General features: G+C 38.2%; 1 protein-coding gene across 1 annotated transcript in view; it reads left to right on the forward strand.

Annotated features, from left to right (window-relative positions):
• FOCAD (focadhesin) overlaps nucleotides 1-27768 on the forward strand; it is a 2336882-nt gene that overhangs the window by 1483935 nt on the left and 825179 nt on the right. Inside the window, exon 22 of the mRNA XM_044060381.1 lies at nucleotides 17721-17813. Within this exon, the coding sequence (XP_043916316.1) occupies nucleotides 17721-17813 (93 nt within the window). The remainder of the gene's footprint in view (nucleotides 1-17720; nucleotides 17814-27768) is intronic.

The raw sequence follows: 27768 nt of genomic DNA on the forward strand, positions 1-27768 counted from the left end.
GAATCCTGTACACAAACTACCAGACAATGAGATTCAGTGCCTTTTCAAGGAATTGTGAGCTTCAGCACATTTTCAAGGAGTTGAGCTTCAATGGAAGAAAAGTTTACTGCTGCTCATGCCAAGTCTATTTTCAGTGTACAACTGTTTTGTTTAACAAATGGTTGTTACTGTTTGTGTTAGTAGCACAATGGGTAGCATACTTGCTTTTGAGGCAGAAGGCTGAGGGTTCTTGTCCTACACCATGATGGATTGCTGATACTGTGTTGTACGTTAAGGGGGGGGTGGAGTGCTGCAATCCTGAGTGTGTCCTGTTTTGGATGAGATGTCTTGTAACTTTGAACCTGTTGCTGGTTTGCTATCTAATCCCTACTGTGATATTAACAGCTTACCAATTTTTTTTTTAAATGTAACGTAAGCAATTTATTCTTCAAGGGCAGCAAGCACTGAATTTGTTGTTGCAGCACTGAAATATGAAGTTGTTTGATAGTAGCAACGTTTTCATTGGTTGCAGATCTCTTTAATGTGGAATTGTTCAGAATGACTTTTACTACAGCAGTGATTGTGCCTTTTGAATAATATTGGTGGATTGTAATGACAAATGTTTGAGAGGCCTTTTATGGTTGAAATGTTTTGAAATTGGCAGTTTTGTCATCGTTGGTTCATGTGTTTTGTTTCATTGCTTTCTGGAAAAATTTTAAAAATTGCAAATTTAAAACACACTAGCAGGTGGCACTGTGCTATACAAAGAATATAATTAATGCAATCAGAAAGGCAAATAAAAAAAAAACACACATACCCCCCCCCCCCACACACACACACACACACTTATGTATGGTCCTAAAATTGTGTGCAAGGGGTCTTTGGTTTGATGTGCCACTGGCCAGATGCATTTTCTTTGAATATGGGTTTCATTGCCGTTTCACTAAATGTGAGTGTCCGGGGAAGAGAAGTTTACTGTTAATGCCAAGTCTGTTTTCATTGTTAGGTTGTATTGTTTTGTTTAGCAAATATCTATTCAGTGTTTGTGCTATAAAATTGGAAGTAAAGCTTTTAAATTAAATCCAAATATCTGTAATCATTGTAGAGGTAAAGAAGAAAATAGTGTGTACACTGAGAGGTTTGAACAGTGTTTATGGGAACTGGGGGGAAATAGCCAAGTAATGGGACACTTTAATGGTGGGAGGGGCTGCTGGGGCAGAGGCCCCAATCCATTACCAGAGCCCCATTTGACCATGATCTGGCTCTGAACTGGGTGAAATGTTTGATACAAAGATATCAATAAATTTGCTCACAAGGTGAACCTTGATATCCATGCCAAGAACAAACAACTGGATTATGACTGGAGAAATCTGATCATAATTCTTTGTAGCAGAGCATGGAGCCATACCACCTCTCATGTAACATAAAAGTTAGTGAAAAAAGTGTAGGAATGCTTAGTGCTTTACAGCTGTAAAACCTGAAGAGCAATGGCAAGCGCAAATAGTTTTAAAACCTGTTAAGTATTTAACATAGCATTATCAAAAAAGATGAAGTGTTAAATAGGTACTCTGCTATTAATTCTGTAGTGTGAGGCTAGAGGTTAACAGTGGTGAGGGGCACTTAATAAGCTTGTCTTTTCCCAGATTGTGGAGAATAATTGTGATACTACATGCACTAGTGCTGTATATTTTGATTTTACATTTTATTTGTCATAGCAGCGCATTAATACAAATATATTTAACCCAGTATTTTTACAAACAGATATAAGAGCAATATATAACTTTATAACAACATGCATTATATAGCAACAGCTTTTTGAAATTCTGTTGCATTGCTGGCTTGTAGACATGGCCTGGAACAGAGATTGTATTTTGTAATGGAGCTTGCATAATCTGGCGACAATGACTAAACTAAATGAAGACAGATGTTAGAAGTAGATGATTATTTTGTTTCCATAGATGCATGTAATTAAGTTGTAGATAGGAACTGTTGATCTGTCTAGTCTGTTTGTGTGTCCTGCTGCTGTTTCAGCAGATGCAACAATTTGTCTGTTAGCTGCCAGTTCAACTTGTAGAACTTTTTTTGGCTAACTGTGAATTGCCAGTCTGGTTTGATAAGCTGATCTGGTTCACTTCCAGAAATCACCAGCACCTCCGACCCTACTCCCCAGCTTTTGTATTCCCAGCTCTTCTGAAGTCTTGTGTCATGTTTTGTTTTTTTAACACCTTTATTGAATTATTTAAGACACAGGCAAGCATACATTTGCATAAAAGAAAAACCATATTAACATTCTCAGCTACACACATTATACATCACATTTATTCTTTTGTGTAACTGTCATGAATCCAACATAAATTAATCATTAATTAATTAAATTAATCATCCCCCCCAGTAGGGTACAAGGGGGGATGACACAGGGTTCACTGGAAATTTAAAATGTACACGCAGCAGTCTCATCCAAATAGGCAGTCTGAGTCCATTCAACTATATGTTTAACAGCAATTTATATACCACCAGGGAATAACGTTAATACTGCTGAAAGCATCCTGTATTGGATATCCCAACAAATTAACCATGAAACTGTAATACCTGGGGACCTAAATATAGACTTGCATCTCATAAATTCCACTACCCCCACTGAATACATAAACTTGTACAACTTCAAACAAGTCATAACCAAACCTACTAGAATAAATAAAACTTCAGGGAGACATTTAACAGATTGGATTCTTACAAACAAACCAGACAGATTTTTAGTCAAATTTACAAGTCTGTCAGTAATGCTTACATGGACATTAATGTCAAAGACCTTGTTCAGGTCCAGCTATGCTGTATGCACTACACAATCACTGTCTACTGCTTTGGTAACTATTTCAAAGAGATGAATGAGGTTAGAACCAGGATCTTCCTCTGTCAAAGCTAAATTGATGAGGGTCCTAGGCTAAGAGATTTTCAGTGTACAGATTAAGTCTGAGATGCCAGGCATATCCAACATTTAGAATGTTCACAGAGGTTCCTCACTAAAAGAATATGCAGTATAACATGTCCTGTGCAGACCACCTCAAAGCTCTATCCCTCTATTCTGTCTTCTAGTAGCTGTAGAGGTGAGATTTATGACTGGCATACAAGGTATTTTCAGACCCCACCCTGATGGACCTTCACACAACAAACAGCACCAGAATTACCCATTCTAAAGACTTGAACAGTGCCCCTTATATAAATAGGACCTGCTGGAAAGACCGCTACATATCCCAGAGACTGGGACAGGTCCCCATCCATTTAAAGTAGAATTTCTCCATAACCCAGTTCAGGTGTAACTTAAAGAATTTAGATGGCTAATAGGAAAGTCATCCTTGCTTTGGCACCTATGTCTCAATGGGTACAGGCAGCCTATAGATGGTTCATCTTCCAGGCTCCTGCTTGTACATGTTTCATCTCCCAAGGCCCTGCTTATACTTATCAAGAGTATCAGAACTTGTCAGATGTTTGGGATGCATGGCAAGACTTAAAAAGGCCCTTGTGGTTGTAGCCTAATACACATCTGAGAACCTGCACGGTAATACCTTCCATAGCTTTTACATATAAGGCTAGTGAAACTAATGGGTTTATAGCTACCATGGTGCATGTTTGATCCACCTTTGTGTAACGGCATTACAGTGACAGTTTTCCAGTCTTCATGAATGTGAGTGTGTAGAAGGTTAGATTAAAAAGGTCAGGTAGGGTTTCCTGACGGGCCATATTTGGTACTGATGATCAGGCAACTTGGTATATTATTAGGATCCATGGATAAAGTATTCTTAACTTTTGAGAGGGCTGAAATCACTTGTTCCATAGTAGTTAAAGGGAGTAGTTAGGGGTGTGGAATCTGTGGGGCAGTTATAACAAGATGGGAGGGGTAATTTTACACTAAATTTGTCAGCTTGGTTATCAACTACTTCCTTTGAGACAGAGTGCTGTATTATTGCAAAATAGCTCCAGACATTGAAGTGTGTTAGTTAACTGCTGGCATTGTAAAAAAAATATTTGTTATATTTATTCTTATTGGCTATTTTAAGATCATACTCAGCTTTGAGTTTTCTTATGGCTCCTTTTAGCTCTTTACTAGTAAGCTCTTAAGGGAGGCAGAGTGAGACCTGTTATAAGCAGTGAGTAATTTGTTTTTCTTGCTATGTAATTTATTTATTCAGGTATTGCATCAAGGGGTTTATTTTTAAATTTGTCATATGTGATACAAATAGGGACTATCTTATTCAAGCAACTGATTACGAATTCAGGTGCTTAGACTACTGTTTTAGCAATGGGATCCAGGGAGAAGGAGTACAGATTAATTTATTTAGATAGTCAAATAAAATAAGAAATCTTTGTTTTTAAGAAGCCACCAAACATGGGGGTATTTTTAGAGGAAGTAACACTATTTCTAAAGGAAAATGTCACTGATTTATGGACTGATTTGATCAAGAACATTTTATCTTATTGAAAGGGGCACTCTGGTGGTTGACGTGGGTACATTTTACTGGTTCTTTCTTGGCAGTCATTTCTTTTTCTGAAACATGACACTGCTTGTACTTACCAACTTATCATTGTATTAGTATAAGTGGTTGCATCTGTTGCCAGAATCTCCAGTTCTTTTAGCTACTTGTATCATTTAAATCTCATGCTTAACATGTGTCATTAGAAAGTTCCTGTATTCTGGCCTTGAAAAGCTTAGGATATCCAGGTTGCTATTGATACCTCTAGATCAGTATCCCTTTATCCTGGAGAATGATGTTACAGGGTGCAGAAAATGTTAGTGCTTCAAACAACCACAAACTGAAAATGTAGGTGGATACCCAAGTGATCTCGGGATTGTAGTCACGAAATAATGACATACATTTGAGTTTCAGACTTCATATCCTTCAGAAAATGTATATTAAAACAAATCCTGTTACCCTAGCAACTTTCTAAGTTTATAAGAGCAATATTTAAAAAATGTCCCTATTTGTACCCCCCATTTTGTCAAGCTTTGTGCAGATTTTTTGCATTAAGAGGTTGAGAGGTATCATGGACATAAGCATGCCTGGAGAGGCATCTCTAGCAGCATTCATTCTGGGGGGTAGACATTACTGACCACTTTCTGCCAAGTCATGCAGCTTCTTGACAACTTTATACGGGTCCTGCTTTGGAGTTCCAAATGTCTATGAAGTTGAGCTTTAGCTTTCAGAGTCCCCTCCCTTCACTTTCCTGCAAAGTTGATTTTAGCTTACCAAAGAGGATTCAGCAGACTGTCTCTTGCCCACTGCATCTTCAAGTCCTTTTGATTCCTTCTAGAAATCCATAGAAAATGTGAGAGAAGACTATGTACAGCATTATAATTTGACATCATTATTGAGTCAATGCAGGCCTTTCACTCTCCAGCACTGCCTCCAGTGTATGCTTACCCACACATTTTCTAAGCTTGTGAACAACACTAATACACTTCATTGTCCCATTTTATGTGGTAAGACTATTGGAAATTAATGGTTTCTAGGATGTAGTTCAAGATGAGGTTGTTTCAGTGCACAAGCTTTTGCTATCAACAGAACAGACTTCTTCCTCACCTGGTTTAGTCCTGTTCAGTGAGTAAAATTACTTTGATGCAAGTGAAATAGCTATTGAAAGAGATTAGTGTGCAAAATTGCAAGTGAGAGTTAAGAAAACAGTTTTGGCACAGGTGGTGTGAAAGTGAACAACAAAAAAAGATGAGAAGTGTATCGTTAACTTATTGATAAGTTGTGCATGAGGTGTTATATACATCATGAAAAGAATTGTCCTACACTGTGTCAGCCAAATATAAACTGTGGCAGACGTAATCTCTGAAACGTGATAAACAGATATGAAACCAAAAGTAAAGCACATGGTGAAACAAATCCATGAAAATGATTTATCTGTGGGTACAATATATGTTGCATACTGTTCAAAAATGTGATATTGAAAATTTCAAACAAGATCATCAGTCAAAAATCTAGGCAGAAAATCTCAGAATGGATCGAAGTGTGGCACTTAAACTAGACAGGCAGAGTGCATTGTGTTGTCATCTCAGACATTCAGAACACTGAGATTGAAACATAAGTTGAAGCCTTCCTTATGTAAGATGCTGGCCTACTTGTAAGAAAGGCAAGAGATTCTGTGCATTGTAGTTGGAGCAGGAGCTATATTGAATAATTTGATTTGCTAGATTTTTGGAATAATGAAAATGAAATTAATTTGCAGAGTAATGATTTGCTTAATAACTTTACTACTCTGGGATTACTTTCCAGGTGTACATCATATTCACACACATCCTGCCATTGTATCATGCATACTCCAAGGAAAGCTCCATTAGCTTTAAAATGTAACATGACAAACCCAGATTTGATGAATATGCTTCACCTCAAAAAATCTAGATCCCTCAGAACCACAAGGGCGGGAGACTTAAACCTTGACACGGTTATAAATAGAACGTGCTGGAGGGACAGATTCATCACCCAGAGGCTCCCTATGCTGTGGAACAAAATCCCAGTACATGTGAGGCAGAGCACCTCGCTGGCCTTGTTCAAGAGGAATCTTGACCAATGGATGGGTGATCGCAGATATACCCCAGGGATTACTTCAGTGTCACTGCTTGACAGAGGCACAGAAAAATGATAGGCATAGTTTTTATTCAAACTAAAGGGGTGGCGAAAGCCACATAACTATGGGCTAGGCTTATAAATGCCCTTGGGCAGATAGCCTAGTATGAACCTATGAAACAAATTTGCACAAATTGGAAAGCACAAAACAATTTCAGCTTACTGACTCTGAATAATGTAGCTGTTGTAGTCAAACCTGACAAGATTCTTAAACATGCAGCCATAGGCAAGACTGAAAAAAAACTATAAAGACTGTGTATTTCCTGATTCATGGTATAGAAGAAGTTGTTACTGGTTTGCAGAAAGCAGAGTTTTTTTCTTTCTGTACTTTGTGCTGATTATGGATTTTATTAAACAGCCGTATTAAAGTTCCAAGTTTTTCATATTTATTTACCCTTGTAGAAAGATAATGATTTATTTGGTAATGTGATTGCATGGTATATTGGTTCATGGACTGTTAATCTAAGACTGTTCTACATATATTGCAATGAACATCAGAAATGCGTGGGGTATGGCATATAAACATGTACAAATCAAGGTAACACTATAGTTATAAGGTGACACTCCACTCTTATAGGATTCTACCATACCTCTCAACCTCTTAGAATAGGAAATCTGGACAAAGCCAAAAATAATGAGAGCCCAAAAATAGGGACATTTTTTTAATATTGCTCTTATAAACTACGAAAGTTAACAGAATTAACAAGTTTTGCATTAGTATGCATTTTCTGAAGGGTATGAAGTCTTGAATCTCCCTAAGTTTTATGACAAACAGAAAACAAGCATGATGCCAAAATCTGAACATTTTCTGAAAATCTGGACAGTTGAGCGGTATGGATTCTGCTAGACATACAGAATTCCTGAGCTTTCCAGTTATTTTGGCCAACATCTTGAAGCGTTGTCGATAGCTATTACAAAGATGAATGAAGAGCTTGAATGTGCCATCATCCCTGATGATATACTTATTCAGATTTTGTCGGAGAAGAAAAATTACAAAAGGCTGATAGACTGCAACATTACAAAGTGTAAAATCACAGTTGTAAAACTGAGAGATCCATGTTTTTTGTTTATAATTTATGACAGATGAAGTCATGTGCTGAAAAGGTGACCTCTGATATATTACTTACTCCAGGGAAAACAATCGCACTAATAAAATTCTGTGAGTTTTAGAGCATCTCTTAGGGACTTCCTATACTCTGGAACAAGCTTACCCATCTATGTCAAGCAAAGTTCTTCATTAGCACTCTTCAAGAAAAATCTTGATGAGTAGATGGGAAATAGGAAATAAACCCCGGGGATCACTTCTGTGTCTCTGCTTGACAGTGACACAGGAAAATAACTTTCTTGGGTGGCATAAGCCATGCAACCTTGCTGGCTAGGCTTACGCAGGCCCTTGGGCCGATAGGTTCATAGGTAGGTACTAGGCTATCTGTTTATTCTGAATGCGACTGGGATAAGCATGCTGTTAAGGAAATTATTGCAATAGTATGTGGTTTGTTACTGCAGTGAGATGGATGAAAAGAGCTTTTAATATAATTAATTACCAGAGCACCTACTGTTAGTGTTGTAATGTGAATAAGTCACTTACATCAGATGTTGATTCTAGTCAAAATGGAAAAGTCCCAGCAATTACTCAAGATAAGCCAGTTACCTGAGGTTCAGGAGCATTTGTTGACCTCCAGAAAAGATGCATGCAGACTTAAAAGGAGTGACTTACAGTAGTATATGACTGTGAAAAGTAAATATATTTATGAAATAGAATTTTGTGTGATAAGTGACCATAAGCCATTGAAGAGCCCAATGTTCCACCAAGGCTGCAAAGAATGCTGTTACACTTAAAGAAATATTACTTGGAAGTGAGGTGTAAGCTGATAGGTCAGAAGGAAGTGAGGTGTAAGCTGATAGGTCAGAAGCATAGGAAAGATGAGTCATTTATACTTGACAGGAGTTTGAAAATGATGATCTTGGAGATGATTGGAAGTTACCTGGGTTATACCACAATTACTCACGACAGAAAAGCGGCAAACAGTGAAAGAAGTTGTCGCAAAGGATTGGTAAGAAATAGTAAATGTCATGTCAGGACAGAAATTATGCCTTGATTTTTATCTAAAGAAAAGATTAGCTACATTCTTTAAAGCAGATGAACTTGGTTCATAATTAGTTGAGAAAAGAAATGCTGGTACTTTAATACCGTTTGGGAGTTGTCAGGTATAAAGAAAGTGCATGTGCTCTGCTATTTTAGTCAGGTTATGTCCATGCAGATTGAGCAATTAGTTCAGAATTGTGCTGTATACAGTGTTTATCGCAGTATTAGTACAACAAAAGAAGCAGTGTTGTCCTACTGTGTCCCAGAAACACTGTGGAGTAAGAATGGTAAATCAGATCTGTCCCAGTATGAAGAAAATATATGCTATGTTTACTACTCCTGGGTGTAGTTTGATGATGCTCTGATTGTGATCCAGGTGACCAGAGTTTAAATAGTGACTTGAGTATCAGAGGAATCAGGTGGCTTGCCTTTCCAAGGGGAGGGGGATGGAATGGTGTTTTTTTGGTGAGCTGATGTACTTCCTCACTGGAGGAAGAGCCCCACGGGTCACATACGCTGTTGAGCAGGGTGATGTGAACTTGACTGTACCAAGCTGGTAAAGGCAGCTCTCACAGGCATGTTTGTGGGAGAACACATACACACATCTTGGAAGGGTGTAGGAGATTACTGCGTGATGTGGTTGCACATGTCAGCAGCCAGGAGGTGGGATTATGTATTTAACACAGAAAAACCCTAATGGCTTGCAGCATGATGGCTCTTCTAATCATTTTTCACAGGGAACAATTGACTCAAGAATGGCTGTTATTCTGTGACAAACAAATAATGCATCATGGGTAGGGCTGATGGTAAACATCACAATGCCACAAAAAAAAAAAAAAGGAGGAGAAATAAAGTATTCCATATGAAGTGACTGATATTCTAAGTTTTCTCTAATTGTGGCATTGTGCCATAACCAGTGAAGGTAAGACCTGGGCTTTGAAAGCTGTCCTCCGGGCATACTACTATGATTTTGTAGTGCCATGCTGTAGTCTGCAAAATGATAGTACTGAGTGCAGTACTTTTGTAAGTACTGAGAGCAGAGTGGAGAAAAACTACTGATCATCCGTTTACAAAAAGTCATCTCACAGTTAGCCGCCTTACAAATGACCTTATTGGTGAGTTTAATCTAGGAAGTGGGAGAGGAAAGCCATAACCTTGAACTTCTCATTCCCAACATCTAGGAGTAATACAAGTAGTGCACATGACAACTGTCTTTTTGTGATATGGCTTTGTGTAGTGAAGTCTAGAATAAAATTTCAGGATGCTAATTCCTAAGTGTGCACATAGTTAGATGATGAGTTGGGGCGAACAGTTGAAACAGTGACTCATTTCATGATGGATTGTTGGAGCAGTGACACTGGCTTTAATTTAGCCTCTGTAAGATATGGAACTAATAGGTCGGATATTAGCTGATCACAGATTATTAAAAAAGAAAATTTATGTATTTACTTCACTGCCTGTGAATCAAAAATCAGGTCACGGTATAACTGCACAAAAATCAGTCAATGCAAAGGAGACTCTTCATGATTCTTCAGAGTTTTTAGAAATATGTCCAGAACAATGTCCAGTAAAATTGCAGCAGAATGGAATTGAGAGGACATCAGCCAAAATTGTCACTGTAGTTTGTATAATCACAAGTTGAAAAAAGTCATAAAAATAAATGAAACTACTGGAATAAGCACCACAGCCCTAAGTATTTTCTTTTTTGAATAACATGGAACACAGTGCCAAATGAATTAAAGGAGATGACCAATTTAGCAGCTTTCAAAAACTGTGTTACCCTACCCCAAATGTGATATAGCTTAACTAAATTAACTTTTTAACTTCTCATTTCACTGATGTGGACTCAGTATTTTTTCTCGCAGACCAAGCATCACTCTCGACTAATGTTAAATGCTAGCAAGACCAGATTCATTCCTATTTAAAACAGTCTCACCATAGTCACATATGGATGCTTTCAGTATTACTGCCACTTACTTACGCTAATATTTAAATAGTGTCACCCACACCAAGCTTCTTCGTATCATCATAGACTGACTTCTAAAATTCAGTGTTCACATAAACTGTGTTATACCCAAAACAAGTAAGAGGCTTGGAAAGCTATACAGAACAAAAGCATTCTTAAATGATCGCACACGACTTGCAATAGCTAGGTCTCTACTACTACTTTTTCTTTTACATTCATAGGTTCATAGGTGTATACCAGACTAACGACCACTAGGGGTCTTATAAGCCTAGCCGTGCAACCCAAGTGTGACCCACAAATTTGATTTGTGTTGGGAGTGATTTATTGACTGCTTCTGTCCATCAGAGACATAGATGCAAGACCAGGGGTGAATTTCTGATTGCCCATCCATTGGTCCAAGTTGCTCTTTAATAGGGATAGGGAGCAACTCTGCTTCACATGGATGGGGAGCCTGTTCTAAAAAATAGGAGTTCTCTGAGAAACATATCTGTCTTTCCAGTATGTGCTATTTATGTCGCTAGCAAAATTTAGGTCTTTTATTCTAGTAGTTCTGATCTTTTGTTTAGTGGATGTGCAGAAGGTTCATCAAATCAGGATCCTGGGATGCCTTGTATGCCAGGCAAAGATCACTTCTCAGAAGTCTTTGATACCAAGTAAAGAAACCGGGCTTTGAGGTGATCAGCATAGGACATTGTATTTACTCCCTGTATTCTTTTTGTAAGGAAACTTTGTGGACATTCCATTTGCTGCATGTTTCTGGTCAGGCACATACCGAAAGGGGCATTATACTTTCTGATGAGGACCAAGTACAGTGGTTTGATGACCAGTCTGGACCTAGATGTCATGCCCTTACTTGTAAGTTGCGCAACATAGAGGGATTTTCTTACGTGTTGGTCGATGATTAGGTTAATGTCTACAATGAGTTCCTAGAACCCTGACTAGTGAATAAACTTTTAGGGATTTTTTTTGATGACATAGTTACCCACGGTGGCCGACTTTCCAAAAGATGCTATAATGTATTTCTTGGTACTGATTTTTAAGATATAGCTTTCACAACAAGAGTTTACTTTGTTAGACCTCCCTCAAGGGCATTCTCATTTTTAGGGGGTGGGGGGTTCCAATGACTGCTTCCAGTTTGTAATCTTCTGCGAACTTGGTTAGCCAGGGGCATTTCACATTGGTTTTGACATCCGAGAAGTAGATGCCAAAGAGGAGTGGGCCTAGCAGAGAGCCATGGGTGACTCCACTGGTGACCCGCCTTTTTGTAGAAGTGGCCTCACGGATTCTAACCTCCTGGGTTCCATCAGTGAGCCAGCTAACTATCCAACACGTTAAAGGGAGGTTATACCTAATTCCGTAAGTTTGTTAATGATGCCCGAGTGGGATATTGTATCAAATGTTTTAGCCATTTCTGCGTAGGCAGTTTGCACCATTTTCCCCTCATCCATTTCCTTCGTGACCTTTTCAAAGAAGTCCTTCAGATTCAGTAAGTATGACCTTCCTTTGACAAAGCCAGACTAGGATGGGTCCAGTGTCTGGAGGTCTCCTATGTCCTTTTTGATGATTTCCATAATAATTATTTCCGTGGCTTTGCAAGTAAGACTGGTCAGACTAATGGGTCTGTAGTTTCCAGGATCTGTTGAAGGTCCTCCCTTATGAAAGGGGGGTGACTGTCACAGTATTCCATTCACGTGTTACAATGCCTGTTTTAAGACTATAGTTAAAACTATTACACCAGGGGTCCTGATAAGTCATATTATAGACTGTTCAGGATGCATCCTGAGATGTTATGTGGGCTCACTGAGGCCTTGTTCTTGGCTTTAGCAAATGCAGAGAGTGCACATTACTTGGTTATAGTTGGAGGGGTTATATTTGAGGATATTTTTTGGGGGGGGTTGTGGGGGGTGAGCTGGAACTGAATTTGTCCACTAACAAGTTTACTATATTGCCAGGCTCAATGAATGTGGCTCCATTAATCACCAGTTCAGCACATTGACTGCCCTTGAGGTTTCTGACATAGCTGAAGAAGGCCTTATGGTTGCCTTTCACCTGGGATGCTATTTTAACCTCAAAGCTGGCTTCGGTTGACCTAATTAGCCCTCTTAGTTGCATATTTAGTTTGATGAGAGAGTCTTTATCTTTATAGGAATTACCCTTCCTGATTTTTGCCATAATCTTTTCCTTTTGTTGTATATCCTGTTAAATTTGGGGTGCCACGAGGGCAGTGTATTTCTGGGTCTTGTCCTGAACTTACTTTTGGTAGGTGCAGCAGCCTGTATGCAGCCATTGACATGGCTGTACAGAGGTTTTGAGAGCAGTTCAGCATGGGCTGCTTTGCTCTGGAGGGGGCACTGAATTTTGACAGACCATCACATAATCAAAGGTAATTTGCCTTGGAATAGTTCCTAACTGTTACTGGTTTTAATGGGATCACAGAGTTGATTTTGATTTGAAAGGAGTCAGCTTTATGGTCAGACCTTACCAGGGAGAATGAGATGGGGTGTGGGGTGTGCAGCGTTTTCCCATATTTATGAGCACGAGGCCCAGTATGTTGGAGACTCTAGTGGGTGTATTCACTAATTAGTCAAGGATGTTTGTATTTACGAAGTCCAAAAATCTCTGCACCTTTAGATTTGAGGCTATGTAGGATTCCCAGTGTATAGAGGGGTAATTAGTCTCCCCTGAGTAGGGGGATAGGTTGGATGATAAGTGTCTGCAGTAGATCCAGATATGCATTATGAGCTTCTTGGGACATGGAGGGTAACCTATAGCTGGCTAGGATATGGTACAGGATTTTGTCTGTGGTGATCTGCATGTGGATGAACTCCAGCATGTCATCCTGTTTGACGTATATCGAGACTTTTAGCACTTGTTTGTGCGGCCAGTGGTCTTAATATGTGGAAAGTATTGAAACCTTGTACTGCCAGGGTACTCTCAGATGCCTTAAACCTTGTCTCACTAACTGCACAGATGTTGTTATTCAATAATAATTCTTGCTAACATTCAGAAAAGTCTGCAGCACAAACCTGAACAAATATGCAGTAAAATAGCCAAATATACAGTGAATCTTCATGATAGAATGAATCACATACCACCTCAGACTTATCCACAGCATAATCTATAACCTTAAGAAATACCCTACTATATAAACACTTATCTCCACGGTCATTGAGATCGCTGTTAACCATTACTAGGTTAAATAGTTATTCTGGTGACTCACTATACTCAATCAGCATTAACAAAAGCTACGAACACGTGATATTAGAACTGAATCAAGCTTTACAACCTTACTTCAAAAACTTAGTAAGTAACTGTCTAACAACAGAACTTGTACATAAGACATTAAATTAATGAATACTCACATCACGCAAATAACAGTTGCATCCTTTTTCATTGACTAAAACCTATTCATCTCCCAAAAAATAAATGCAAGCAACAACTCACTATTAATAAGTACTATCCAACATGCATTTAGTGTCAGTCTTCCTCGAGCTCTCCTTTATTTTCTGTAACTTATTGTATACCCAATACTAACTTGCAGTCAGAGTGGTGCTGTCCTTCTTTCTACTTCACTTCATATTTAATCTGTATTTGGTGTTCTAAAAATATATAAAATAAGGTTTGTCTAACAACTGTAACTTCCAATATGTTTATACTTGATTATACTGTCATATTCATGTTATAGTTGTACAGCTGTTGAGATTTTCTTCCCGGGGCATTGCTGAAAATGGGCCTGTTTTTCAGACCTAGTCAGCTTGTCACAGTCTGCAGAGAAAATAAATGCATTATAGGCTCATCAAAAAGAGAACATCAGTGAACCTCTGAAGAATGCTGGATGGTTCACCATGTAGCTTAGAGCAGTACTGTTACTTTGCAGGCTAAACAACAAATTACTGTTTTAAGACTCTCTTTATCTTGCCAAAAACCTAAAACTGAATGGCAACTAGAAAGCAGAATGCCATTATAAAGTTTCTAATCTAACAATAAGACTCTGTCTTTTTTCCTCTAGAGTGCCCTTTCAAAGTACTTACAGTAGACTCCCTCTTATCTGGCCTCTCTTTAACTGGTCATCAAATTTCTGCCATAGCCCTAGCAAAAGAAAACAGAGAAAAACAACACTTCCGCCTCCTCTGGGCTAAATAATGACAGACATTTGAGGTTTATACTTCAAATTCATTAGAAAAAATGCATACTAACACAAATCCTGTTATTCTAGATGATTTCTAACCTATAAATGCTATTATGACCAGCCATTTGTTTATCCAGTCTAAGTTCCGGTCCATATCCAGTCTAAGGTCCAGTCTCATTGAGACCAGACAAGAGGGAGTCTACTGTACATTGTGAACAGCCCCAGTTTGGAACTCTGTCTGTACCCATAAGGAGATTATTCCATATCATAATGAAGAAATATATTTGTGAAAAACAGATGGTTATGTGCAGCAGATATAACTTAACAAACTGACTGACTGCAGAGTGATCCCATTACAAGTCATTCAAACTGCTTACCGTAGTTAGACAGCAAACAACTGGAAACCCACCACTCGAGAATGCATAAACTGTGTGTGTATATATGGTTTCACTTCATATTACTGAAATGATGAAATATCGAATTTTAGCATTTCGACAGTATAAAGCCAAAACCATCACAACACCAACACGTCACACTCACGAAACCAAAACATCAAACATACACAATACACAAACCATAACACTCACACCACAAAACAATTAATTACAACAAAACACCACACAGACACACACCTACACTACACAAATGCAGGGGGGCAAGCCCCCTTGCACCCCCCCTACTTATATATACTAACTCTGAGATTGCACAAACAGTAAAGAAAAAAATAATCACACACAGCCAACACACACAATCATACCTCCACCTCCCTACCCTAACCCACTCGTACAAGTTAGAAAAACACTCACGCACACTCGCTCACCTTAAACTGCAGACACCATCCCAGCCAAACACTTCCGCAACATAACGTACATGCATAAGCGCGAATTCGACATAGTCCTATTCGTGCTTATGCACTTTTGTTATTTTGAAGTTTCGACTTCATGGACACGAGTTTCTGAAATTCGATATTTCAGCAATTCGTGCTTATGAAGTGAGGCCATATATAAATAAATATATATATATATATATATATATATATATATATATATATATAAATATAAATATATATATATATATATATATATATATATATATATATATATAGTGTGTGTGTGTGTATACACACACACACACACACACACACACACACACACACACACACACACACACACACACACACACACACACACACACACACACACACACACTGTGCCATTGGCCAAGATATATCTATTTCTGTGTGGGGGTTTCACCTCCCACACCCACTTTATTTATACTCCAAGTTGACTGAACTTAAAGAAATAACACTCAGCAAGACATGTAAAAAGCTCTTGCTGTCTCTTAGTGGTGATAGTGGTTTGGGGCGGGGGCTGTGATCTCAGAGCATGTCAAAAATACTGTAGCAGTTAAACACAAGCAAATTGCTCGCATATAAAGCAAGCAACAATAGATATTACAGAGTCAAGGAATATAACTCAGACAACTGTGATATAAGCAAGTTCATATTGATTAACAGCATGCACGCTTAGTAGTATGGTTTATACTTTTATTTTCCTTTCCAAGCTGTTTTTTGGCAGGAAATAACTTTGCATTTGTATGTTTTCTTTGTATATGATTAACAGTGTTGCTTTAACGTATTTTTCTATGTATGCATCTTTAACTTTTTAATTTCTGCAGTCCAGTAGATTATTGGTTAATGCTAGACTGGCTGCACAGAACTGTTGCTTATGCACTAAAGTTTCTGGATAAGATTCAGCCCATTCTCTTGTAGGGTTTGGATATTCTCTTTCAGTTTTAGGAGCTTATTTCATGTGGTGGACTTCAGGCAGACAGCATTCCTTTGACATAGATGAAAGGAAAGATGAACCTTTGATTTTAATGCCAGAAGACTCATTGTCAGAAGAGCACCCTGTGCTGACAGATTGTTTAAAACAAAACAAGAACCTGACAGTTAAGATGCCCCTGAGGATCTGAACTTTACAGCAAGTTGTTAGGTAGCTACCTTTGTAATATGTACTCATCTAAGTGTTTGCTAGTTCAACTTTTTTTTTCACAGTTGTGGACTTGCAGCCACAAGTTATGTATTCCCATTGAGAATCAGTTTATAAATAAACAAATTATGGCAGTACATAAGATATCCCATGAATTGGCCCAAACCAGTAGTGTAGATGGCCGAAGCCCTGACTGTGTGCCAGAAAACCCCTGTCTGTTATTTCAGGTGGTGGAAGGTTTTGGCCAATTAATCTCCCAAGGATTGCAGTGTGCATATAAACATGCTGTGGGACATAGGCACCAGTATAGGTTCATCAGTCTGTGTGAGGATGGAAGCAGCTCCGACTTGCAGCTTGGGTGAAACCTAAAAGGAACACAAGGTGTTGCATCCACATGGTACAAGGCTAATGAGCACATGCTGCTGGTGGTTTTCTGCTGTATACACCAGAGAATTCATGTGCAGTTGCATGTAAACTTGCCAGGGCATGCAGAAATTATGGAACTTTGGTATTGCGGCTTCAGGGACTGGGAAGGAAATTGGCAGGAGTTAGCAGGACCTAATTAACTAGCATGCTTCATACCACCTTACTCTAACTTCTCTAAGGAATAAGTAGCTGCTAACATCCTCTGGTTAAGATGTAAGTACACTCTGGGGCTCTTATCCGGAGTCATGTTTTCTGGATCTTGCCCTATAGAGGAATAAATAAATCAGTAAGGTGCGTGATAGAGAGCCATTGGCCAAGATCTTGTAGACTGGGGGAAGATATCACTTGAATTACTGTTAGTATCTAAGGACAGCAGCACATAACACAGACTTCAAACGTATTCCATTTTTTCAATAAATGTTCATGCAAAACATATTATGTTATCTTTAAAGTATGACATGCTGTGTATTCTTTTCTATTTCTTTAACCTAATTTATATATTTTTTGTGTCTTTTAGGTTCAGATACAGCCTTCTGAATGGCATAGAGCAATGGTATTGCCACATGCCTGGCATTCATTTATGGGTAGAGCATACAATGCTGCACTCCAGGTAATGGTTGCCTTCTGCTGTTTCATGGTTGCATCAAAATGCAGAATGTTCTGCTGCTGTTAATGATACAGCTGTTCTAAATTTTATTTATTCACACAAGACTCATGCTCACCATATTTTACTTTTGATCTTTGATAAAATTGTTTGGGTGGTACTTAGAAGGGGTTCAAGTGGTCCTTGAATTCTGTCAATTTATCAGTGACTGATGCATGTATCTTTATTTTTCATATGTTTTATATGTTTATAAAAGTACGCTTGACTATTTTTTTTAAAGATTATCCAATTTTAATGACCAAAGAAAAAGCCAGATTAAATTTGTAAATATAACAATGAAGGTACTCTGTACTTTTTTTCATAAGTGCTATGAGAAATTTTACATCCACATGAGCTGTCACTAACTCAGGCATGTAGATTATTAGTTTAACATATCCAAAGGATGGTTTATTCAGATATGCATCATCTTCCCCTTATTCTAGACTGTAGAGTTAGTACTGGAATGTTAATCCAAGCACCTGAAATGGGAATAGAACCAATAGTCTTGATCTCACAGCATCAAAAGTCAATGTCCTACATCTTGAGCCACAATGAATACAGCATAAAAATCTGACATAAGACCTTCAGGCCCTGGTACTCTGCAGGCAACGATAGTCTGTTGCATGGTAAAGTTATTGCATAGAGGTTGAGGAATATGACAAGTGATTATTTATATTTATTTAATTAGTTTGAGATCCAGTATTACAAAATGGCTACATTGAAAACTACTTTATGTAGTTTTACATGAATACACCTGAACATCCCACCCCTAGATTAATTCTAAGGTCTAACTGTCCAGAAAGGAGAGATATGCTACATACATACCACCCGTCAACATATCGTCTCCCTTTTCATAGGTAATTATTTTTGCCTATAAGCAACTTTAATCTCTGAGTAGCAAATATAGAAAACCACCGACAGTGCCACAGCTAGGAAATTTATTAGAATAAAACTAAATATAAGATAAAATCTCACAATACAAAGGTTAGCGCTTTCAGGTTTCTATCCCTTCATCATAACCAGGTAGCTTGCAGATTGTGGTGCATAACCAGACAGCTTGACAGAGACTGAATCTGTGGAGTGTAAAGTAAAAAAAAAAATCTTTTGTAGTTTAGTAAGTTAAAAGGTCATAGATGTCTAGCTGGATACATCACTATATTTATTTTCACTAAAACCCCAGTGTATGATGCAGTCTTGTCTTTACACTTAAAAATACCATAATGATGTTAATCCTGCTCTTTGTTTTGAGACCTATATCCCATGAGTATTCTGTCATAAGGATGTTTATTAGCCATCAGTCCAGATTCGGATGGTGTCTAATACTACGTAGAATAAGCAAATAAAAAAATTGCAATATATTTTATATACTTTGAAAGCAAACTTCAAAAATCTGATATCGTGACTTCCAAGATGGCTGCACACTGAACTTAATTTCATGTCTCCCATTGTGAAAACAAAAACTGGGAAAACTACTCATGTACCAATACACTTGCCCAACGTTTCCTGGAGTTCATTAATTCCAGTGCCCTGGACCAGCTTGTTCTTACCCCAACTAGAGGTAGCAACATCCTTGACCTGGTCATTACTAACACGGGCAACCGTTGCTCTACAACAATAGTCAGCTCCTCCCTTGTTAGATCCGACCACAAACTAATCACCTTGGAAATCCACCCCCCCCCCGCACCCCCCCCCCCCCCTGCAAAGGTAACCACCATGAAAACTTCTCCAAAGCTAACTTTGGACTCCTAAAAACAGAGGTGGCTAACTTCACAGCACCCATGCAAATGAAGAATAGTTGCATGACCACCGAATCATACACCAATGCACTGTACGAAAGTGTACACAAATGCATGGATCTCGCCATACCCAATTTTGCTCTTCTCCAGAAAAAAAGGAAGCCAATCTGGTGGTCCCCTGCCATAAACAAACTCTACAACAGGAGGAGGAAACTGATGCAGAATAAGGTGAAGTCCCAAGACTGGGAAAAACTCCGTTATCAGCCTCATCAAAAAGTTGAGAACCCTCATCAAATCCTCTAAAGCTAGCTATGAAAACAGAATTACAGCAGATAGTAAAGACAACCACAAGGCCTTCTATAGTTGGGTAAAGAATCTCCATGGCAGTGCCCAGATTTGCTCTGCGATACTGCACTATGGTACCTCCTATACCCAGCCAACAGATTTTGCCAGTATACTGGCCGACAGATTCAGTGCCAGCTTTACCCGTCTCCCCTCAAAGGATCAATCACAATACCAATAGATTGCCAGGCACCCAGTATTACTGCTGCACAGGTTAAAACAGTACTGTACAAGGCCAAGAATACAGCTTCTATGGGACCTGACAATATCTCTGGCTATGCTGTACATAAACTACAGAGTGAACTGGCACCTCACCTGTGTGCCCTGTTCAGTCACAGCCTCACCTCAGGCTTTGTTCCTACCGAATGGCACACTGCTGCAGGCATCCCTCTCCACAAAGGAGGAGCAACTACAGACCCTGGGAACTATCGCCACATTAGCCTGACAAGTCTGATATGCAAAGCTATGGAATGCATCATCATGTACCTAATAAACAAGGACATAGGGAATCCCCAAACTCTGGATCCCACACAGTTTGGTATTGTGAAGGGTAGATCATGCCTCCTCAACTTGGTCAACTTCTTTGAGTCAGTCACCAGAGCTGTGGATGAAGGTAAGGTGGTTCATACAGCCTACTTTGATCTGGCCAATGCTTTTGATACCATTCCTGACTTAAGAATCATAGAAAAACTCACCAAGCTAGGCATCAACCCCTATATCACTAGGTGGGTTGCAAACTGGCTCACAGATGGAACACACAGTGTGAAAGTAGCTGACTTCAAGTCAGACTGCCGACTAGTCATAAGTGGAGTCCCACAGGGTTCGGTCCTGGGTCCTCTCCTGTTTGGTATCTAGTTCTCTGAAGTCCAAGACAAAACAAAGGGACTTTGGCTGACAAAGTTCACAGACTATTGCAAGTTTGGAGCTGCTATTAACTCCCCAAGTGATGGTGACATCCTACAGAATGGACTCACTGAGACTGATGACTGGTGTTAGAACCATGGCCTTAAGATCAATGCCAAAAAATGTGTCGTCATCACCTTTGGGAAAAACCCAGTTCCCATTAATTACCACATTGATGGTAGGCATTGAAAAAAGAGGGCATTATAAGAAATCTAGGAACACAGGTTGACAGCAACCTCTCTTTTGATCACCACATTGCCAATGTGGTCAGAAAGTCTTTCTGTGTGGTACATCTCATTATTAAAGGTTTTGCATCCAGGAAGAAAGAGGTCATTGTCTCCCTCTACTCTTCCCTCATTAGGCCAATCATCGAGTACAGTGCCCCATTTGGCATATACCTCACTAGACACCTGCAACAACTGGAGAGGCCACAAAAGTACCTCACAAAGAGGATCCTTGGCCTTAAACACTTGTCCTATATGGACAGACTCAGAAAACTCCAACTGTTCTCTGTCTCATATCGCCTACTTAGAGGCAATCCCTGCTTGACTTACAAAGCGATGACTGACCCAGCTTTGTTAGAATTGCTACATCTAAAGAAATCCCAATCCCTCCGCACCACATGCTTCAGAGACCTTGACCTCATTACCACAATTGACAGAACATGCTGGAGGGATAGGTTCCTCACCCAGAGACTGCCCATGTTATGGAATAGACTTTTCCATACATGTCAACCAGAGAACCTCACTGACCCTCTTTAAGAGAAATCTTGATGAGTGGATAGGAAACTGAAAATTCACCCCAGGGATAACTCCAGTGGCTCTACTCGACAGAGGCACTGGGAACAAAGTTTGGGTGGCACTATGCCAGGTAATCCTATGGCTAGGCTTGTAAAGGCCCTAGGGTCATTAGTCAAGTACACACACCTATGAACCTATGTAGGTATTTGCTGGTAAGTACCACTGCCTGGATGCCAGCAACAAAGAAATTTAGACAGTCTGAAGGAAAATCAACCAGAAAAGGTGAAGAGAAAACACTGGCTGGGAAGAATCCGATAGCTGTTTAGCAAAAAGCAGTTCAATTTTCAACTTTGATATAGGAGATGGCTTCCAGTAATTTACAGGAATAAAATCAAACGTTCTCAGAAGTGCTTGAAGGGATATAATGATTCATATAATAAAAGGTTAGAAAAATAAAAAAACAAAGCTTTAAGTAACTGTTCAGATGAACTGATAAAAGTGAAATTATAGAGGCAGAAATTAAGAGAAGGCTGGCCTAGTATGAGGCACCTCAAAAAGAGCTCTTTCAAAAAAAGGTAGAATTAGAAGAAAGATCACTCATGAAAACCTGAGATTTTCAGCTGTACCAGGGAAATTGGAAAATATATAGGTCCATAGTGAATTATTAGACTAACTGCTCCAATTGAACCGTGTACCTTTTGTCTGTGAGGCAGACACCGTAACCATTATACCAACCCCCGACCCTGCAGACTGTATTAATTTTATGAAAGCACAAATAAACAACTGAACTGGTATTCTACAGCAGAATTTGTTAATCAAAAGTGTTTGCTCCAAACCTGTCCCTGAGAAAGCAGCCAGGACTTAAGTTAGTAAGGATGCAATCGTACCAGCAAAAAGAGTTATTCCTGATAAAACTATGGTAGAAGGGAAAAGTATTAAAAATTGAAAACAGCAGAGTATATGGAGAATTGATTAATTACTGTATACCAGCAAAAGAGAAGTAAATTTATACTAGCAATCAGGGAATTTCAAAAAGCAATTGTAAGATTCAAGCTACTGCTGTATCCAGCTGCCTTCAGAATATTTTGTTCCTGGAGGATCAAAGACATTTTTGGATGCAGAACAGGCTAAGGAGGAAATAGTTTATCCAGCAAAAAGTGAGCCAACAGACAGAGATTCTCATTATAGGTTCATAGGTAGGTACTGGGCTATCTGCCCGAAGGCATATATTAGCCCAGCCACTTTGTGCGGTATTCACCGCCCCTTTGGTTAGTTCCCTAGGCCCTTGATCTAGCAGCTAGTACCCTTGGCCCCTATCTAGTAGAGCTGTTGGTATGATCCCTGGTGTGAACTTTGTTACCTATCCACTCGTCAAGGTACCTCTTGAAGAGTGATAGTGAGGGGCTCTGTCTTATGTAGATCGGGACTTTGTTCCATAGCAAGGGAAGTCTTTGCGAAGGGAATCTATCCCTCCAGCATGTTCTATTCATTGTTGTGCTGAGGTTTATATCCCTAAAGCGTGTAGCTCAAGTACATTTGGTTTTGCTAAGATGGAGCATGTTCAACAGTTGTGGGTTGGACATGGCTCTGTATGTTAGACAGAGATCGCCTCTGAGAAGGCGGTATGCAACAGAGAGAAGCCTTAGTTTTTTTCAATTGTGCTGCATAGGGCAACTGTTTGAGGCCAGTAATCCTCTTAGTGAGGTACCTCTGTGGTCTCTCCAGCTGCTGGAGATGCCTAGCCAGGTACATTCCAATCGGTGCATTGTACTCAATAATGGGTCTAATGAGGGAAGAGTAGAGGGGCACCACTACATCCTTGGATCTTGATGAGAACCCTTTCGTGATCAGATGAGTCGCATAGAAGGATTTTCTAACCACCTTGGCATCATGGTTATCAAAGGAAAGCTGACCATCTACTTGGATCCCTAGATAATTTATTACTTTTTCAGATTTCAGGGGGTTACCTCCTATGTGGTAGTTCATTATCATTCATTATTCATGGTAGTTATCATTCTTATGACAAAGCTCATGGAGAGACTTTGCTAGTGAAACCTTTTTTCATTGTTCAAAAGGAAAATATTTGAGGGACAGAAAAAAAGGACTTGATTGAACAGGCAAAGCAGGAATACATTGGACTTAAAAAGAATCGAGTGATGGGAAATGGAGATGAACAGGATGAAGATAAGCAATACTGAAATTAGTGAATAAATTGGAGACTATAAAGCATCAGTCACATTTGTGAAATATGGCTTTGCAAGAAAAAAATGGCTGAGAAAGACTGGACCTTTGCTGACTTTGTTAAACTTGTGGGTGGACTGTAACAGTAAAGTATGTGCCTGCTTTGTCATTAATTTTTAAGGATGCTATAAGTAAAAAAAAAAAAAAAAAAAAAAAAAAAAAAGAAGTTTTGTTCTTATTAGTATCTGGATACATTTCTTGATAAAAGCTGCATGTTGTATAGCAAAGCAATTCTGTATAGTGTGTAGTCTGAGGTATTTTACATGTTGAGAGTATGTTCATTGACTGTTATATTTTAAAGATATTACAGTAAAAAGTACTTTTTTCATTATAAGAACTGTAGGCTTTAAGACCAGATGGAGAGAAGCAAGATTAATTTAATAATGTGTGATCTTGGGCTGCTGGGGTAGTGTGGTGTAAAAGCGTACTGATTATATTATATTATATTATATTATATTATATGTGGAATTAATAAAATTTCTTTTATTTTTGCAAGGGTGGATGTTTAGATTATTGCACCTAGATTAGGGAAATAGGCTTGAAAAATAAGACCACGATGAAAGTCTTGAAAAATAACACTGTGATGAAAGCCATGAGAAGTTATAATTTCTGTGCATCTGCAAAGATATTAACTTGTTTTTTCTGTTGGCAAATGTTTGCTGTGGGAGTCAAGAAGTCTGCAGCTAAAGACAGTTGTAGATTATGTTCGGAGTGAAATTTATTTAGATTCCTTCATGCATCTGCAGAGATCCTAGCAGTTTTTTTTCTCATTGCTGTCTACTTTTACATGGAAACAAGATGTCTGCAGGTGCAAGCAATTAATCTTGAAAGTTCTAAGCATTCTTTGATGAGTAAAGTGTTAAATGTAAAGGTACAAAGGCAAACAGTTCAGTGAAATATAAAGTATGAAATTGTGAGAATTGAATAAGTGATGCCCCCTAGCAGCCTGCATACTTTAATGCATTGTACAATTTATATTTATTTAAAGAGCCAGTGTTCTTTTTTCTTATTACTAAAAGTTGATGTTCTCTGAAAGCTTACAAGCTGGTTTCACATTTGGGCATGGAATAGAGATAAAGAAATGAAAAGTACTAGTTAGTATATGTGAGAACACAGGCTGTAACATGCCCTTTAGCATGTATAACCTTAATTATAGGTTAGATTATGTCTGTGGGTACAGCTGTCAATTTGGGGCAATTGTTCCTTTCTGAAGAATTTTCATTTTTTGCAGATGTACATACTTTTTTTTATTTGTTCCAAGTTAAAATGGGATGGAAGTGATCTGAAAATGTATTTTGTTTTTGTTTGATGGTTTTCATTAAAACTGAAATGTGACATAGGTTCAGATGGAGATGAGAGGAAAAAAGCAGTATAAAAGATCAGAGTACCAAATAGTGTGTGTATATAGGACAAACTTTGGAAATACACATTTAAAAAACTGTCGTGTATACTAGGTGGGAAGAATCACTTTTTATCATACTGGCTATTCTGTCCATATTATCTTGGGACATAAATGGTCTTACAGGTATAGACAAAAAGGAAGAAGTACTGAATTGTATTAAAAATACAAGCTAAAATAGCAATTCTGCTGGAGATGCATTTTGGAAGAAATAAGCATGTGAATTTGACAAAGAAAGGCTTTCATGGTGGATACTCAGTAGAATATCAGGGACAAATAAAAAGAGAAGTAATAATAATAATTGTTATAAAGGCTCCAACTGTGATAGAGAAAAAAAAGACATTAGTGGTAGAGTTGTGGTAGTAAAGGTCTATTAGTAAGGGAAGAGGATTAAGCTGCCATGTATTTATATTCCACCAAAGCCTGCTACTGTGTGGAGCTTAAGAAAATTTGAGAAGAAGAGATCAGCTTTTATCAGGGGATATTATATATAAATGGTAACTAGAATTTGATTTACAATAGTGAGGATGCATCAGAGGGACCAAGAAGAGAAGCTATAAAAAATGATAGTTTTCTTACAAAATGTATAAAAATATTTTGTATGGAAGATGTGAGTTCAGTAGTAGGAACTTTTTTTTCATATTATTCCCTAAGGTATAATAACTGGGCTAGACTGGATAGAAATTACATTTCATAGGAGCGTGAGCACTTAATTGAAAGCTTCAAGACCCATCTCATAATTATTTCAGATCATGCACCAATAATAATTACAGTAAATATACACAGTAAAGAAGTAAAAAATAGACATTTGCACTTTCCTACCTACCTGTTAAAGAAGAGGAATTTAAGGAATGGGTAGTAGAAATGACTTGAGAGTTAGAGAAGATATACATTTCTTTAGAAGTGATATTGAATGGGAAAAAATAAAAAAATTGAGGTTTAAAATTGGCTAGAGATAAGAGACATGGTTAAGAAGTAATAGAAATAGAAATTATTTAGACAGTCTGACAAAAGTTAGTGTTGCAGAATAAGAAGAATCTCACAGAACAAGAAGAGGCACAACTGCTTAGTGCTGAAGAGAAAGTAAAGGGAGAATTTAGATAATATGCATTAGTTTAGAAATATTGCTGTTTAGCAACTATTTTGATAACAGCTCTATAGCACAAACACTTAGCACAATGTCTTAGGCAACAGAAAGTAGAAAGGGCTTTTGGCAAATTAAGGGACCTATAATAAGAAAAATATCAAGAGATCACATAGTAGTATTAGAGATATTTTTTGGAAATTTTATGAAAATTTGTATGAAGCAATGTTCAAGAAAGAGTGCTAACGGAAATATTTATGGAAAACATAGTGATGCCATTGTTAGACATTCATGAGGCTCAGTAGGCAATGAATAGTTAAGACAGGAGGAGAGGAAATAAAACTGGTAATGTATAATTGATCTGCAGGAAAGTTTGAAGAACAGATTGTATTCTGGTGGAAGTTTGGGAGTTAGGAGGGAAGAAAGTTATAAAGATCTGAAAGATTTTGTTTAGCAATATTTTAAAAGGAGGAGAAGCACGAAAATTTTGGAAGAAAGCTGTGATGGCTGTATTACCAACATACTGTAAACACTAGTTAGTCCCAGCTTCATATAGACCCATTTTAATTTTAAAACCTGATTATAAAGTGTTTTGTATATCCTAGCTAAATGAATGACAAAGGTGTTGCCAAAATTGCTATAGACCAGTCTGGTTTTGTGGAGGGGAGGCAAACATTTGAAAATGTTAATAGAGCACTGTTGATTTAGAGTGAAGCATACTTTAAGGAAATACTGCTGTTGTTGGAGGGTGTTGATGCAGAGAAAGCATTTGACAGAGTAAGCTGGGATTTTATGAGTAGGGCAATGGAAGCATTTGCATTCCCTTATACAAAAATAAGTTAATTAAGAGGATATATGAAAGATCGTAGGCAAGAATTAAAGTTGGAGGGTTCCTCATTGCTAAGTTGTGTTTGAACACAGTAAGCAGGCAGGGCTATCCTCTTTTCCTTTTTTATATGCTTTATATTTAGAAGCAATTGCAAAGAAAATAAGGGACTCAGAAATTCAAGGATATAATCGGTGTGGCAGTCAAGAAAAATAGGCTTTATTTGCAGTTGATATTTTGTATGAGATAAATCAAGAAAAGGACAGCTTTGTCTGTAAATTATGTATACACACATGAATTGTTTCAGCAATATCCATATATTTGGAGATAGGATAAGATGAAATATTTATAATTATGGTTTAAAAAGGCTTCTGTTATCACAGCTAAGGATATTTTGGACAGGAGGGGGGCAATAGGTACATGGGATAAGTTGATCCTTCCAATAGAACAGGTGGTTTGTGATTACCTTACTTGAAGGGATATTTTAGATCTGTGCAGTTAAGGCTCATATGTATAACATAAACAGAATGTTGTAATTCAAAGTAGAAAGGGATGATGATGGAATTGGGGGAATACCAGGAAGTAAGGAGACAGTGTGATTTTGGATGCAGATTCTTAAAGAGAATAATGACAGCAATAAAGAATGTTATA

The sequence above is a fragment of the Protopterus annectens genome, chromosome 2.part0 (assembly GCF_019279795.1).
Source record: "Protopterus annectens isolate FY-2018-M chromosome 2.part0, PAN1.0, whole genome shotgun sequence".
Lineage (NCBI taxonomy): Eukaryota > Metazoa > Chordata > Ceratodontiformes > Protopteridae > Protopterus > Protopterus annectens.